Source organism: Gorilla gorilla, chromosome 2, assembly GCF_029281585.2.
Source record: "Gorilla gorilla gorilla isolate KB3781 chromosome 2, NHGRI_mGorGor1-v2.1_pri, whole genome shotgun sequence".
NCBI classification, from domain to species: Eukaryota; Metazoa; Chordata; class Mammalia; order Primates; family Hominidae; genus Gorilla; species Gorilla gorilla.
In genome coordinates this window covers 37229067-37244719 of record NC_086017.1, presented here as the reverse complement: position 1 = coordinate 37244719, position 15653 = coordinate 37229067, and the positions used below count along the sequence as shown (strand labels likewise).

At 35.2% G+C, this 15653-nt stretch overlaps 1 protein-coding gene across 9 annotated transcripts in view; it reads left to right on the top strand.

The window, feature by feature from the left end:
• The window catches only part of SLC4A7 (solute carrier family 4 member 7), a 111416-nt gene that overhangs the window by 79802 nt on the left and 15961 nt on the right, over positions 1-15653 (top strand). For all 9 annotated transcript variants that reach the window (XM_019024660.4, XM_055380914.2, XM_004033768.5 and 6 more), the window contains 8 exons: positions 930-1175; positions 3450-3555; positions 5975-6136; positions 6531-6644; positions 9233-9394; positions 9579-9830; positions 12542-12610; positions 14243-14416. In XM_019024660.4, coding sequence (XP_018880205.1) covers positions 930-1175; positions 3450-3555; positions 5975-6136; positions 6531-6644; positions 9233-9394; positions 9579-9830; positions 12542-12610; positions 14243-14416 — 1285 coding nt within the window. The remainder of the gene's footprint in view (positions 1-929; positions 1176-3449; positions 3556-5974; positions 6137-6530; positions 6645-9232; positions 9395-9578; positions 9831-12541; positions 12611-14242; positions 14417-15653) is intronic.

Sequence of the window (15653 nt, the reverse complement as noted above, 5' to 3'; positions counted from 1 at the left end):
GTCTTGGCTCACTGCAACCTCTGCCTCCCAGGTTCAAGTGATTCTCCTGCCTCAGCCTCCCAAGTGGCTGGGATTACTGGCACCGCCACCACACCTGGCTAATTGTTTTATTTTCAGTAGAGATGGAGTTTAACCATGTTGGCCAGGCTGGTCTCGAACTGACCTCAAGTGTTCCACCTGCCTCGGCCTCCCCAAGTTTGGGATTACAGGCGTGAGCCACTGCACCCAGCCTCTAGTACTCTTCCTTTTGTGACATAAATGAAGTTTGTATATTTTAGTTTGAAACAACTTGATGCTATTACATATTTGATGGATCCAGCTCTCTTTTTCTGATTCTGTACTCACTAAACAAGCTTAATCTGATTCCAATCTGGCATGCCACATAGACTAATAGAGAATGCAGTGACCCGAAGTATAGATTCTGGTAATTTCTTGAAGTTTAAAATAAGAACACTTTCTGTGGTGATAATGGTGGGAGAGGAGGGTAGTGGTAGTGATGTAATGATGTTGGAGCTGGTTACTGTATTGATACATATGACGTCTGGATCTTTAGAGGGAGTAAGATGCAATTGTTTTTTCATATAGACACCATACCTGTCATTTACTCATAACTGATTTATAAAGTGAGCTGTAATGATTTTGAAATATTTATCGCCTAGTAGATTTTCACTGTAAATCTTTTATATAAGTGTAATAAACTATTAATAATACTAATTAATTTATTAATAATAAATCTATTAATAAGCTAGTCTTCAGCCGAAGCAGAAAAAGATACAGAGTTTTTTCTAGATGTTATTTTGTCATTCTGTAATTCATTCTCTTTTAGGAATCGTGTTTTCATGCTGTTCCCATTGCTTGCAATGAAAAATTTTAGGTACAAATACTATTCCACATATGTTTATCATATTCATATTTTTCTTTCTAAACAGAGATTATCAACTTTCTTATCTGTCTTTAAGAACCAGTATTGGTCTGTGGACTTCTTTTTTGTGCATTGTTTTGGTTGCAACAGATGCAAGCAGTCTTGTGTGTTATATTACTCGATTTACAGAAGAGGCTTTTGCAGCCCTTATTTGCATCATATTCATCTACGAGGCTTTGGAGAAGCTCTTTGATTTAGGAGAAACATATGCATTTAATATGCACAACAACTTAGATAAACTAACCAGCTACTCGTAAGTATTTCTCTTTTCTCCTAATATTAAAATGTGTTTTTACAGAGATGTCAGAGCCTCAGAAAATGAATTTTTTTTGCAGTGTGATAGTGTAACTAGCTATAACTACTTAACTAGCCATGTGATAGTGACATGGTTGTTTCAGATGAGATTTTGTCACAGCATTCAATGAACAAAAATATAGTTGATCAAATTCAGTATTTTTTGTTCACTGAAATAGCTTATTCACATGTGTATGTTTTGGTCTTCTGTTTGAATTGGATTGGCCAGTTTAAATTTGATTGGCAACTGATCCACTATATATTTGAATCAGGCAATTATTACATTGGATCTTATATTCTTTAAATCCTAGATGTATAATAGAATGTAGACTATTTTTTTTTATATATTTTTCAAATTTTGCATCTTCATTAATATTGTTGAAGCTTGATTTTTTTTTTGGAGACGGAGTCTCTCTCTGTTGCCCAGGCTGGAGTGCAGTGCCACAATCTCAGCTAACTGCAGCCTCTGCCTCCCAGGTTCAAGTGATCTTCCTGCCTCAGCCCACCAGTAGCTGGGATTACAGGCACGTATCACCGTGCCTGGCTAATTTTTGTATTTTTAGTGGAGACAGAGTTTCGTCATGTTGGCCAGGCTGGTCTCAAACTCCTGACCTCAGGTGATCCACCTGCCTCGGCCTCCCAAAGTGCTGGGATTACAGGCGTGAGCCACTGTGCTCGGCTGAAGCTTGATAATTTTTACTGAAAGCTATTTCAGTACATTCAATATGTGTTTTCGTTTTGATAAAAAAATGTGCAATGAAAATCTTTTTAAATTCTAGAATAAAGTAGGATTTGAAAAGGAATGTGTAATGGTTACAAAAGTTTGGCAAGTATATTCAATAAGTGTAAAATAGGCTTTTAAAAGTAGACATATTTAAGTAGATGCCTTTATTTGCTGTCTTTAGCAGTCACGCTTGGCGTAAATATGGAACTGCATTTGATCGATTTACAGGGAAAAATATGGTTACCAAAAGACACAAAAGGATACAGTGTTTCTTTTTCTACCCACCTAAGCCCCAGATACATGTACTTCCCCCTTTTGTTCATTCGTTCTTCCCCCGCTGCCTTTCGTTGCACACACTCAACTTTGACGGACAGAATAAAGAGGGTATGAAAATTCCTGTAAGACATTGACCTATTTGAATATACTAGTGACACTATGATGCCGAATCTGTTATATACTATCTTCATTCCTCTTAGAAGCTTTAATTTAAACACATTTTTTTTTTATCTTTCTTTCCTTGCCTTTTGCTTCTTTGACCTTTATAAAGCATGACTTTTATAGTTAGTGTCAGCCAGTTAGAGCAGTGTTTCCTTCTGGTTAACTGGGTAATTAACATGTGAATTACATTTATTTGGCCAACATTCTGTGAGCGTCTGCAGGCACTGTGTTAGGAGTGTTGCCTAATTTATATTATAAATTTATATTTGTAGTGTTACTTATTCACATCATAGCCCCTTTTGTGTATGAAGAAGCTGATGGCCTTGGAGGTTAAAACTTGCCTTAGGTCAGTCATCTACTAAAAGCGCCTGGATGGACTCCAAAGTCTGTCTTCTTGCCTTTTCTCAAACAGTTCATAATCTAGTTTGGAACATTCATGATTATTACTTTTCATCTTTTAAGTCCGTATTTAAAAGTTTCTTTGCTTATGTGTGTTCTAGCTTTAGGAAGTTGAAATAGTTCTGGATATGAACTGAACTCTGATTTCCTTATGACTCTCCTAGTCCTGTCCTGATGAGAAACTATTTTTTATTTATTTCTTTAAGAATGAGCCTTAAGATCAACAAAGGGTGACTGTGAGTAGGTAGGGCTTGTCAGTTATAAAGAATTAATGGTAGTATAACTTATTGGGAATCTATATGTGCTATGGGGGAGTGGAGGGAGACAGCAGTAACTGCTATGGAGGTTGAGTAGATAAGCTTTAGTGGAGACTAATCTTGCTAAACATGGTGGAATCATCTCAGATTTTTAAGTAAAATAGTGCCCTCACCAAGGACATAACTAGCTTCATTAACTAAACATTTTGATATTTGTATTGGTTTTATTTTATTTCTGTAACCCAAACTTTATTCCATTCTGTTGTTTCTGATGTATTTTCCACTTTCTAGTCTCCATGCTTCGCAATGTGGGGAAAAAAAGAAGTTAAAAACTACCACATTGTATAATTGATTTAGTAAAATGTAAGCATGAAATTCAGGATCCTTAAAAATGTATCCTACTCTAATTTCTCAGATGTGTATGTACTGAACCTCCAAACCCCAGCAATGAAACTCTAGCACAATGGAAGAAAGATAATATAACAGCACACAGTATTTCCTGGAGAAATCTTACTGTTTCTGTGAGTATATTTTGAAATAAAGGGTTTTGTAATAGATATTGATCTGGTTCTTTTAGCTTTTTCTAATCAGACATCCATTTTCTCTTGATTGATGGATCGGTAGTATGTTTTCAGAATGTAGTGTTATTTTGACCAGATAGCAGTTGCTACTTTTTTATGTATCATGCGCTCGAAAGTGTAGGCTGAAAAGAATGAAACTGGCATGAGAGATAAAGGTGGATTATATTTGACTTCCAAGATATGAACAGTATAAAGATGTGAATATACTTCTGTTTTCTAATTCTACTTAGATTGATACGTTCAAAGGAAGTGTTTACTGGGACTGTGGCTACATATACTGTACTTTACAATATTTTATATCCACTTGTCCTGCCTTTTTATCTGTTCATCTGCTCCATCGACAGCTAATTTAGATCATGAAGTGCTGTGTTAATGTCCTAAATGTCTAAGTTAACCTTGTCTAACTCATCAAGACTAGTCTGGGTCGAACATTAAGGGAAGAGAAAGGAAAAAGAATTAAAAACATGTAATGAACACCTACTGTGTGCTGAATACTATTACAGATGTTTGTGTTCTGTTGGGGGAATATTGTCCTAATCCTAGAATATTTATTTTTGACATTTCCAAGCCTGGGAGTTAGAAATAAATATGTAAAGTTTGCCAGTAGTTAGAATTAAGACTAAGATCCCTTGAGCTACCGTTGTGCTTTTTATATCATATAAGTAACTGTAGGTCATTCCTTTCTCACTAAAGGTGATAGTTAGTTCCTAACTATATAATTTGAAGGATATTATCTGAAATTTTATCCCACTGATAATTTAAGACTGTATTGTCCAATACAGTAGCCATTAGCCACATGTGTCTATTTAAACTTAAGATTAATTAAAAGTTTAGTTTTTCAGTTAACTAGCCACATTTCAGGTGTTCAGTCAATTCATGTGACTACTGGCTCCTGTATTTCCATTATTTCTGTGATGGAAATGTTACATTATCTGCATCATCTAATACATCTATTGGGCAGTGCTGATTTAAAGCAGTAAAAATTGCCAAGCATGGTGGTTCACACCATAGCACTCTGGGAGGACAAGGCAGGAGTATTGCTAGAGGCCAGGAGTTAGAGACCAGCCTGGGCAACATAGCAAGGCACCATCTCTACAAAAATTAAAAAATTACCCTGGTATGGTGACTCGCGCCTGTAGCCAACTTACTGGGAGGCTAAGGAGGGAGAATCACTTGAGCCCAGGAGGTGGAGATTACAGTGAGCTGTGATAGCATCACTGTTCACCAGCCTGGGCAACAGAATGAGACCCTGTCTCTAAAAACAAATAAAAGAAAAAAACATAGATTCATGCTTTACTATTTTATATTTAAAAAGTCATTTTTGTTAAGGAAGAGGTATAGTTAATAGAGGTGTTCAAATGAAAGTGATTTGTTACAAATAATTCATTTCATGATAGGTCAGATGTCTTGATATATAGATATAAGTGTTTTCATGTTATCCCAAAGGGCCATGCAGGGTGGGTTTTTTTGTTTTTCTGGTAATGGTATAGCTTTTATTTTCATGATCCATGGAATGGATTAGGTTTACTAATCTCAGCACATGGCATGTGAAAATAATGGAACATTTAACTATTTTTCTTTGGGTACAACTGACTTGCTTTGTTAAAATGAGCTTCATTAGATTATAAGTAAGAAAAAGGAGAACTTTAGTGGCATGTGCTTCTATTAATCTCTGGTTGCCTTTCAGTTATTTTTTTTTCCCCTAAAGGAAAATGAAGTCAGTGGTTTCTATAATTGCATTTTATTATGCTATATTATTATGTTACTGATTTTATTAATGGGAATATTTTAATGGTCATTTTACGGCTTATGGTCCCTGTGCTTTTAGTCTGAAGGTACTGAATCAAGTCAGAAAAGCTAAAGACAATTTTTATTACTGATTTTAATTTAGGTACTGTAGCCATCTCTTATCCAGCATCATAAAAGAGCGTAGTATTAATTTTCTATCTGCTGCTTTTGTTTTAAACCACTTGTTCAGAAACAAAAGAAAAGCGGTAAAATTGTGGACAAGCAAGAATGCAGAAGAAACATTTCACAAATAGTACTCACTACGAGGCTTTCACTATAGGGAATATGGAATTGAAAGAAAGGAGTATATGAAGTGACTTGGCAAAATACTGTATTTTAGTGATTTGAGATGCACGTATTTTTCAAATTATAATATCTTGAACTCAGGATATGTATTACAATTAGTTGTTAGTGTGTTGTAGTTGGCTGCACAATGTTTTTTCTTTATAAGGAATACAAAGTAATGGTGCCTCTTACAATCAGTTGCATCTTATGAGTCAATGAAGCTCATAATAATTTATTGAATACTTAAGAATCCCCCATTCTCCTTTTTCTTTCTCCTCTTTTCCAGGAATGTAAAAAACTTCATGGTGTATTCTTGGGGTCAGCTTGTGGTCATCATGGACCTTATATTCCAGATGTGCTCTTTTGGTGTGTCATCTTGTTTTTCACAACATTTTTTCTGTCTTCATTCCTCAAGCAATTTAAGACCAAGCGTTACTTTCCTACCAAGGTAACTGTGATATAATTTTGGAATTCTGGTAGTATTCATATTTTTGGTTTTTATTTCCTTGGTTTATTTCAAAACAGTAATATATTTTTTGAGGTTAATACTCCATGCCAACTGGTTAATAAAGAAATTATTCATAGTGAAAAATGTATATTACATGCCTGAGCTCACAGTAGGAAGATGATGGTACCATAAGAGTTCCTAGGTTAGTTGTGAAATGTGTTTCTTATATTTTTGGAAAGAATTAAATATAAATGTGTTTCACTGTTAACATTGTCACTAGTTAAAAGCTCCATTTGTACGTTGTAGTGACAATTTTATCAATAAAAGATGTGAATTATTTAGAAAGAACACATAGTATTTCTGTGTTTATATTAACATAATCCCTTTAACATAGGTGCGATCGACAATCAGTGATTTTGCCGTATTTCTCACAATAGTAATAATGGTTACAATTGACTACCTTGTAGGAGTTCCATCTCCTAAACTTCATGTTCCTGAAAAATTTGAGGTAAGGATTAAAACAAGTGGCTATTTGTTACTTGGGAATACCACACTACTTTAAAGCAAGATACTATTTTCTCAGTAGTTATTGTTTTAAAAGTATGTAGTCTCTTTGAAGGGCTGATGCTTTGAAAGGAAATAATTTATATGTGTTTTTCATATGTATATAAACAATGACAATATGGACAGAAAAGAGACATGTGAACTTAAAAGTATCAGTGCTGGTCCATTAGAGAGAGTGAATGAAAATATTTGTGGTAAGATGTAGGGAGCCATTAAAAAAAGAAAAAAGTCTTTGCTCTCCTACCTGGAGTTCTTGCTGTACCTTCCAGGGAGAAGGAAACAGCCTTTATTCTTTTATAAAGAAGTAACCCAGGCCAGGTGCAGTGGCTTGTGCCTGTAATCCCAGCACTTTGGGAGTCCGAGGCAGGTGGATCACTTGAGGTCAGGAGTTCAAGACCAGCCTGGCCAACATGGTGAAACCCCGTCTCTACTAAAAATACAAAAATTAGCCAGGTGTGGTGGCGGGCGCCTGTAATCCCGCTACTCAGGAGGCTGAGGCAGGAGAATCGCTTAAACCCAGGAGGCGGAGGTTGCAGTAAGCTGCGACCATGCCATTGCACTCCAGACTGGGCAATAAGAGAGGAACTCCATCTCAAAAAAAAAAAAGTAACCTAAAATTCAATTTTCTAGGAGTGGCAGAGAGGGTCTAGTTAAATTTCTAGAAGGGTAGTATATCTGACAGTAGTTGGAAAGTTCCATGTAACAATTTCCAGTAGCATAAGGAGAAAACAAAGTGTGTTCTATAAGAAAAATGCTATTTGATCTGAGCATCCATTTGAATTTTCTGCTTTCATTAGCAGATTTGAATATATTCATTTTCCTTCTGCTCTGTTTTTGTTTTCTTCCATCCTCCTTTGCTTATGCTAAAAGGAAAGACATTGTGAATAGTGTCACTGGTTATATTTAATTTAACAAGTTATATGACTTCTTTCAGAAGCAGCTGGTTTAAAGGGGATCCGAAATAAGGAATATAATGAAGATCATTTTATTTTATATTATAAAATCTAATTTTATAATATTGCACTGAGACCAAAATATGTTATTTTTAAAATCAGTGGTCTTTAAAGTAGTGTACACAGGTGGAAAATGATCTGCCAACAATTTTTAGAAAGTCTATGTTTTTAACGTAAAAATATGAAAATATTAAACTTTAGGTTTATTTTATGAGAATATATAAATAAATGAAACTATGAATTAATATTGGTTCAAAATGTGATGTAATTTCCTGTAATCCTGGCCTAAGTTCGTTATTCTGATTCTTAAATATGTCCTTGTTATTTATTTACTGATATGGCTTTCAGGTAATAGGCTGATTTCAAGGGGCATAAAATATACTTGAGGAAACAAATCAAGAAACTCTTAAGAGTAAATGGCATTGTATAAGTAGAATAAAATATTTTTGTTCATACACAACATTGAGTGTGAGGTAGTTTAATGTATATTAGTGTGGAAAGATTGAATTACCTGAACTTTGAAAGTATTAAATTTCCCTTTTATATTGACAAATGTTTTCATGAAGAAGAAACAAGCTTAATACCAAGTTGAGGTAATAAAAGCATATGTTTAGGTTTCCATATATGCAGTATTCTCCCAAACATACTAAACTCTCTTGATCTTTAAAAAAAAATTGCTATAAAATCTTACATTGTACTGTCAAAATGTATTAGTATCTCATAAAGTGCCAGGTTTTTGTTAGTAGTTCCTTTGGAAATACCATGTATTGCGGACCAGTTCTGATTTAGTACTGACCCTGTCAAAATCACTAAGTCTGCAGGACTAAACTAAAGCAGTTTAGTTTAGGAGTTTAGTGGATAGATTGATTTCACCTTATATGAATTATGCAGGAACATGTGGAAATGACATTCCAGTTTGCTTATCAATTTCTACATAACAAACTTTTGAATAACAGCCCTTTATTTGTTTATAATTCTGTGGCAGTTGAGACTAGGTTTAGCTGGTTTGTGGTCTGCTCTGTGGGGTGCAGTCATCAATGGGGGCAATATGCCTTCATTCATATGTCTGACGCCTCAGCTCAGATGGATGAAACAGCTGGAATAGTTGCCTGGGGAACCGCCCCCGACACCCACTACCATATAGACTATATTGAGGATAGTCTTATCCTCAAGAAAGCTTATCTAGGCTTACTCGACAGCGTAATAATCTCAGGGTTCAAAGCAGGTTAGAGAAGAAGCTGCAAGGTTCTTTAAGGTTAAGACTTAGAAATCACATAGTGTCACTTTGGCCTTATTCTGTGGGTTAAAGTAAGTCACAGGGTCATCCTGGTTTCAGGGGGGAAGGAGACAGACTCCACCTCTAGGTGGAAAGATTGACTGAGTCAAATGGCAGGAGGTATAGTTACAGGGATAGGAAGAATTACTGTAGCCATCTTGGAAAATAATTCACCATATAGTTCAAGGTTTAAGTTATTTCCCATTCCTTGGTATTTCTTGGAACAGATCAAGTCTATGTTATGGAAATTTAGTGCAATACAGCAAGGAGACTTTTTGAAAATTGTATTTAATTTTTTAACAGCCTACTCATCCAGAGAGAGGGTGGATCATAAGCCCACTGGGAGATAATCCTTGGTGGACCTTATTAATAGCTGCTATTCCTGCTTTGCTTTGTACCATTCTCATCTTTATGGATCAACAAATCACAGCTGTAATTATAAACAGAAAGGAACACAAATTGAAGGTAATTTTAGAATTTTGCCTTAAGCATTGTGATTCTTCAAGGGTTTGAGCTGTTTTTGTAATGATTAGAACATTAAAAGATGTAAGATGAAAATTAGCTTCTTCCCTCTTTATAATTAGTGTAGAATTTTAAATTGAGGGAACCATTTAGACTTACAGATATTTATGTTCATTTCACTTTTCAGAAAGGAGCTGGCTATCACCTTGATTTGCTCATGGTTGGCGTTATGTTGGGAGTTTGCTCTGTCATGGGACTTCCATGGTTTGTGGCTGCAACAGTGTTGTCAATAAGTCATGTCAACAGCTTAAAAGTTGAATCTGAATGTTCTGCTCCAGGGGAACAACCCAAGTTTTTGGGAATTCGTGAACAGCGGGTTACAGGGCTAATGATTTTTATTCTAATGGGCCTCTCTGTGTTCATGACTTCAGTCCTAAAGGTAAAATTTCTTTATTGCCGTGTTTTACAATCTTATTATAACATTTATACTTAGTTATGTGAACATGAAACATTAAAATATACTTAAAATACCTAAAATTAGGTTTGTTTTCCACAGTTTACTTGGGAAACAATTTCATTAGGTTTTTAGTATAGCAAGCATTTCAGTGGTAAGCTGTATATATTTTTAAAATAATGTATACCAGGTGTAGTGGCTTACGCCTGTAATCCCAGCACTTTGGGAGGCCAAGGCAGGAGGATTGCTTGAGGCCAGGTGTTCAAGACCAGCCTGGGCAACATAATGAGACCCTGTCTCTATAAAAATAAAAATAATTAGCCAGGTATGGTGGCGTGCTCCCGTGGTCCCAGCTGCTCAGGAGGCTGAGGTGGGAGGATCGCTTGAACCTGGGAGGTCAAGGCTGCAGTGAGCCGTGATTGGGCCACTGCACTCCAACCTGGGTGACAAAGTGAGATCCTGTCTCAAAAAACAAAAAAAAATTATAATATGGCAAATATATGTATAAAACGCTCATAAATAAAAGTATTTGTGGGGGAGGGGAAATGACCTCAGTAATTTTTAAGAGTATAAAGGAGTCTTGAGACCACAGAGTTTGAGAGCTGCTGACCTAAAGTTGTGTCTTTCACCTATGACTCCATCCTCATTCTGTCTTCCATCACATCCCTCTTGTTGGCTTTTATTTTTAATTTTATTATTATTGTAAAAGTTGTTATTAACATTTACATTTTGTGCTATGATGATAATTAAGGCTTCCTTACATCTCCTGTAAGTTAGATTATAGAAATTTAAACCCTCTGGGAACACATAAATGATATTACGATGGTATTTGCTGGGGACTAAGCAGTGTGATTGTGAGGACTAAGCAGTGTGAGTTGCCTGCAGGGAGGCAGAAATATACTCTATTTTACTCCAGCCCAAGCCTGAAGACCAAATAAGTCTTTCTAATATCTGTTACCTTCCCTTACTGTAAAAAAATTGTATATGCAGGTTCCCCTTTTTCTTGTATTCATTTTTTGTATTGATAAATTCTTTTTACACATGGTACCATTAGTGGTGAACTTATTGAGAGTTCTTGCATATTTCAAAATGTCTCTGTTTACCTCAACGTTTGATCCATAGTTAGATGTTCAAAATAGTTTTCTTTTGGATCTTAAAGTCATTGTTTTCTGGAGACCAATTTTCTAATGAGAAATCTGAAATCTATTTGGTTTTTGTACTTTTATGGAGACCTTTTCCCTCTTTAAGATAAACCAAAAAAATTTTTTTTAACTTCTGTTTTTGTGAAAACTCATTCAGATACTTAGGGAGGCAGTTAGGGGCTTTTCATTTACCCTGCTTAGTCTCTGTTGGTTTCCTCAAGAAACCTGTGCCTTCTGCTGTGAGAATTTTCTTCCCCTGTTTACTTCCATTTTCGTCTATTGTCTCTGTTACAAATTTCTTCAACTCCAGCTAAACAGATCTCAGACCTTTTGGATTTGTTCTAATATTCTTATCCCTCCTCCCCCTTGCTATTAAAGAAAATTTTCTCCTTTTTTCATATCATTATATTGGTCTTCAGTCTTATGAAAATTATTACTACAAAATTTTAGTTATTTTGATATTTATAGATTTAATTTTCATGAGCTTTTCCCATTCTTATTTCTTTTTCCTAGCATTTTTTTTTCTTTTTTCTTTTGAGACAGAGTCTCACTCCATCACCCAGGCTGGAGTGCAGTGACATGATCTTGGCTCACTGCAACCTCTGCCTCCTGGGTTCAAATGATTCTTGGCCTCAGTCTCCCGAGTAGCTGGGACTACAGGCACGTGCCACCATGCCCAGCTAATTTTTGTGTTTTTGGTAGAGATGATGGTTTCACCATGTTAGCCAGGTTGGTCTCGAACTTATGGCCGCAAGTGATCTGCCCGCCCCAGCCTCCTGAAATGCTGAGATTATAGGCATTGCTTAGATTTTTTAAAATACGTCTGCTTCGTAAACTGTTTTCTTTTTTTCCAGTGTCCTTAGAAAGACACGCTAGGTTGTTTAGAAGAGATGTAGTAGATGTGGTTTTCCTCTGTAGTTTTTTAATTTGTTGTTCCTTATAGTACACTTCTCCCTTAGGTCAGAGTGCTTTTTGTGGTTTTGAGTAAATGGATGGGCTCTGTTAATAGCCAGACTTTCTTGCAGGATGAATAGGTGTGAACTGTGTAGACAGTTTGGGATCATCATAACTGCCAAAGTAGTAAGGATTTTATTTTGGAGGTGGATTTTACTTACTATATTCAGTAGAGGCTACTGCTTAATATTCAGTGCAGCAGGTAGTGATAGCAATGGTAATGGTTGTCACTTTTTGTGTGCTTAATATGTATCAGGTGCTTTTCTGAGTGTTTTATGTATTTGAAGTCATTGAATCTTCACAGCAATCTGATATAGAAACTGAGGTACAGAAAGTTAAGTTTGACTTAAAACTAAGTCTGACTGCAGTACCCCTGATCTTAAGTGAACATACTCCCTTTTTAGGAAGCAGCATGTAGAAGATGAGTCATTTTTCAAGCAGGTTATTGTATATTAGCAATTTTCTTATGTGTGGAAATGTTAGGTCGGTCTAATCCTCATGATTGAAAAATCTTTTAATTCTAGCCCTATAATTACTCACTGATTATGTTTTTGTTTACTTACTACTCATGAGTTCTAATTGTGTTCATTTTATTTACAGTTTATTCCAATGCCTGTTCTGTATGGTGTTTTCCTTTATATGGGAGTTTCCTCATTAAAAGGAATCCAGGCAAGTTTTAAGTATTTAATGATTTTCTATAGAAACTTGATAATTTTAAGTATGCAAAGATTGTTTTAATGATGGTAGTGATTTATTCTCAACTCTGACATTTTGAGGGGAGGTTAGTTTTCTAACTGATGACTTCAGACATTTGCCAAGTGATTGTTTGCTTACTGTACATTTTTTCCTCCAGAGAGTGAGATCATGAGCTGACATGGTCCTTACCTGTTTTTAATTGAAGCCAATGAAAAGCCCTATAACTCAATAAAGACTAGTATAGTGAGAGGGAGGATCAAAAGGATTGTATTGAAAAAAAGGTTTGGTACTTAAAAAGGTAAATATTAGTTTCCTATAAAAATAGCAAGACCCGCCATTTGTGTAACACAATACAGCTTATGATGCCTAGCATATACATCATTTTGTGATCCTCAAAACATTAACCAGTTGGGAGAGAGGAAAGGAAGAAATCCTAATATAAATCAGGAAACAGAAATAGAAGGACTTATTGAAGATTATTAGCTAAGCCAGTGGTTTCATTATTTTGTTTTGTTTTAATAGTTACTGGGAAACAACCAAATAAAACTTCTTAAGATTTGTACTAATGTAATTTTAGTATAAAACATTTAGGCTGGCTATCGTGACTCATGTCTGTTATCCCAACACTCTGAAAGCCTGAGGCAGGAGTATCACCTGAGGCCAGGAGTTTGAGACCAGCCTGGACAACACAGTGAGATCCTGCCTCTACAAAACCTTTAAAAATTAACCGGCTGTGGTGGTGTGTACTTGTAGTGCTGGCTACTCAGGAGGCTGAGGTAGAAGGATTGCTTGAGCCCAGGAGTTTGAGGCTGCTGTGAGCTGTAGTCATGCCACTGCATTCCAGCCTGGGTGACAGAGTGAGACCCTGTCTCAAAAAACAAACAAACAAACAAACACACACACAAAAAATCATAAAGCACAGTTAGCGCTACATGACCACCTCTTCTCATGAAAAGGATGTTGTCTAAAGTTTCCAACTCATAGGCTAGTGGCATGAAAGCACTTTATTTTTTCAACACCATCCAGGATCTACTCTTCACTGGTCAAGAAATTATTTCCTTATCTCACCTGATTTTTAAGAGTTTTGTGAGATGATTAGGGCTGATCTTATTCACAGTGTGTTAATGAGGAAATTAAAGCTCAAAAAGATGAAGGCATTTGCTCAGTTTTATTTTCAATTAGTGAAGAATTGTAATTGTTATGTCAAGTTATTTTCTGGTTAGATTTGTGAAGAACCTTAGAAGTCACTCAGACTATTCTTTTGTCATGCACATTAGAAAACAAGGAGATAAATGACTTGTGCATTCAATTATAGCAGCTAAGTTTATCTAGATATTTTAATCCTCTGAATTAAACATTTTGGCTTGAGTTTTCTGATTAAATAAATTACAGCAGTGCAAGTGGTTGCTTGGTTCCCACCTGCCACCCTCCCCCACCCGACCCCTCTTTGGATCCAGAGAATGCTTGCTGTAACATTCTCCTGTGCTATCAGAAAATGTCAAGGAAGTTACAATTTAATACACAAAATCCTAAAGTTGAGTATAGATTCTTCTCCTAAGTAGCAGAAATATTTTATTGAAAACTTCTTTTTTATTCTATATGTAGTTATTTGACCGTATAAAATTATTTGGAATGCCTGCTAAGCATCAGCCTGATTTGATATACCTCCGTTATGTGCCGCTCTGGAAGGTCCATATTTTCACAGTCATTCAGCTTACTTGTTTGGTCCTTTTGTGGGTGATAAAAGTTTCAGCTGCTGCAGTGGTTTTTCCCATGATGGTAAGATTTCTTCAGACTTATTTTGTCACTAATTAATAATATGTTTACAGTAACTTTTTATTAATATTTATAATTGATTTTGAGAAAAGGAATAATGCGTTTTAAGTAACTTAGGTGTTTGAAAATGTGAATTAGCTGTTACTAGATACAAACCAGTTGTTTCCCAGCCTCAATTTTATTATTTTGTAAATTTTTGTTTGTTTTGCTTTTTAGTCCTTAGGCTATAGGACTCGGTTTTGTATTTTTAAATAACTTCAGAATTCAGGACGTTCATGGAACAAATACATTTTCAAATGTAAAAGCAAAGGAACCAAAACAACATGGTTCATTATTAAAATATTTTGATATATCTTTTTCAGAAATTGACAGATGTGGAAGTTAAAAAGTAATGAAGGCTACCGATGACTTTAATAAGACAATATAATTCATTAAATTATCACAGAATATTGCATTTTACAAATAGAGAATGTACATTCTTCTGTAAATGCTATGTAAAAATTGGTTTTGTACATGGCCACAGAGAAAACCTTACAGAATTTAAAAAGCTATAAAAATTACTCAAGTAGTATTTTCTAAAAACAGTTAAATTAGAAATAAATAATGGAAAGCCACTAAAATAATCTTAAATATTTGGAAATTAAACACTGTTCTAAATAATTTCTGAATAGAAAACAGTTAAAAAACCATCTAGAGGTATTGAAAGAGAGAAAATTATAACAATGTCTGTCTAAAACTTTGAGCACAACTAAAGTTACACTGAGAGGAAGGTGTATGCACTTCATTGCCTTTATTATTCAAGAAGACTTCAATGCAACTAAGTTGTTTTTTTAAAAAAATCAATAATGGATAAACCACTCCCAAGCACATGTAAAGAAGAAAATGAGAGAATGGATATACAAGATTAAGGAGGAGAAAAGAGCGATAACCAGAGATATGGAGGTGATTCAAGGGACTTGATGAAAATAACACTTGCATGAATATCAATAAATTTGAATATCTAGAGCAGAGGTCAATAAACTTTTTTCTGTAAAGGGCCAGATAGTAAACATTTTAGGCTTTGTAGGTCACGAGAGTATTATGTGGGTACTTACGTAATCTTACTGATAAAATTTTAAAAATAATTTAAAAAATATAGGACTATTAGAAGAATGGAATTATTTTTTATTTGACATTATTTTACTTAATTGGGATTCATGGTTATTGTTCTCTACCATCAAATTAATTCCAAATGTTTATC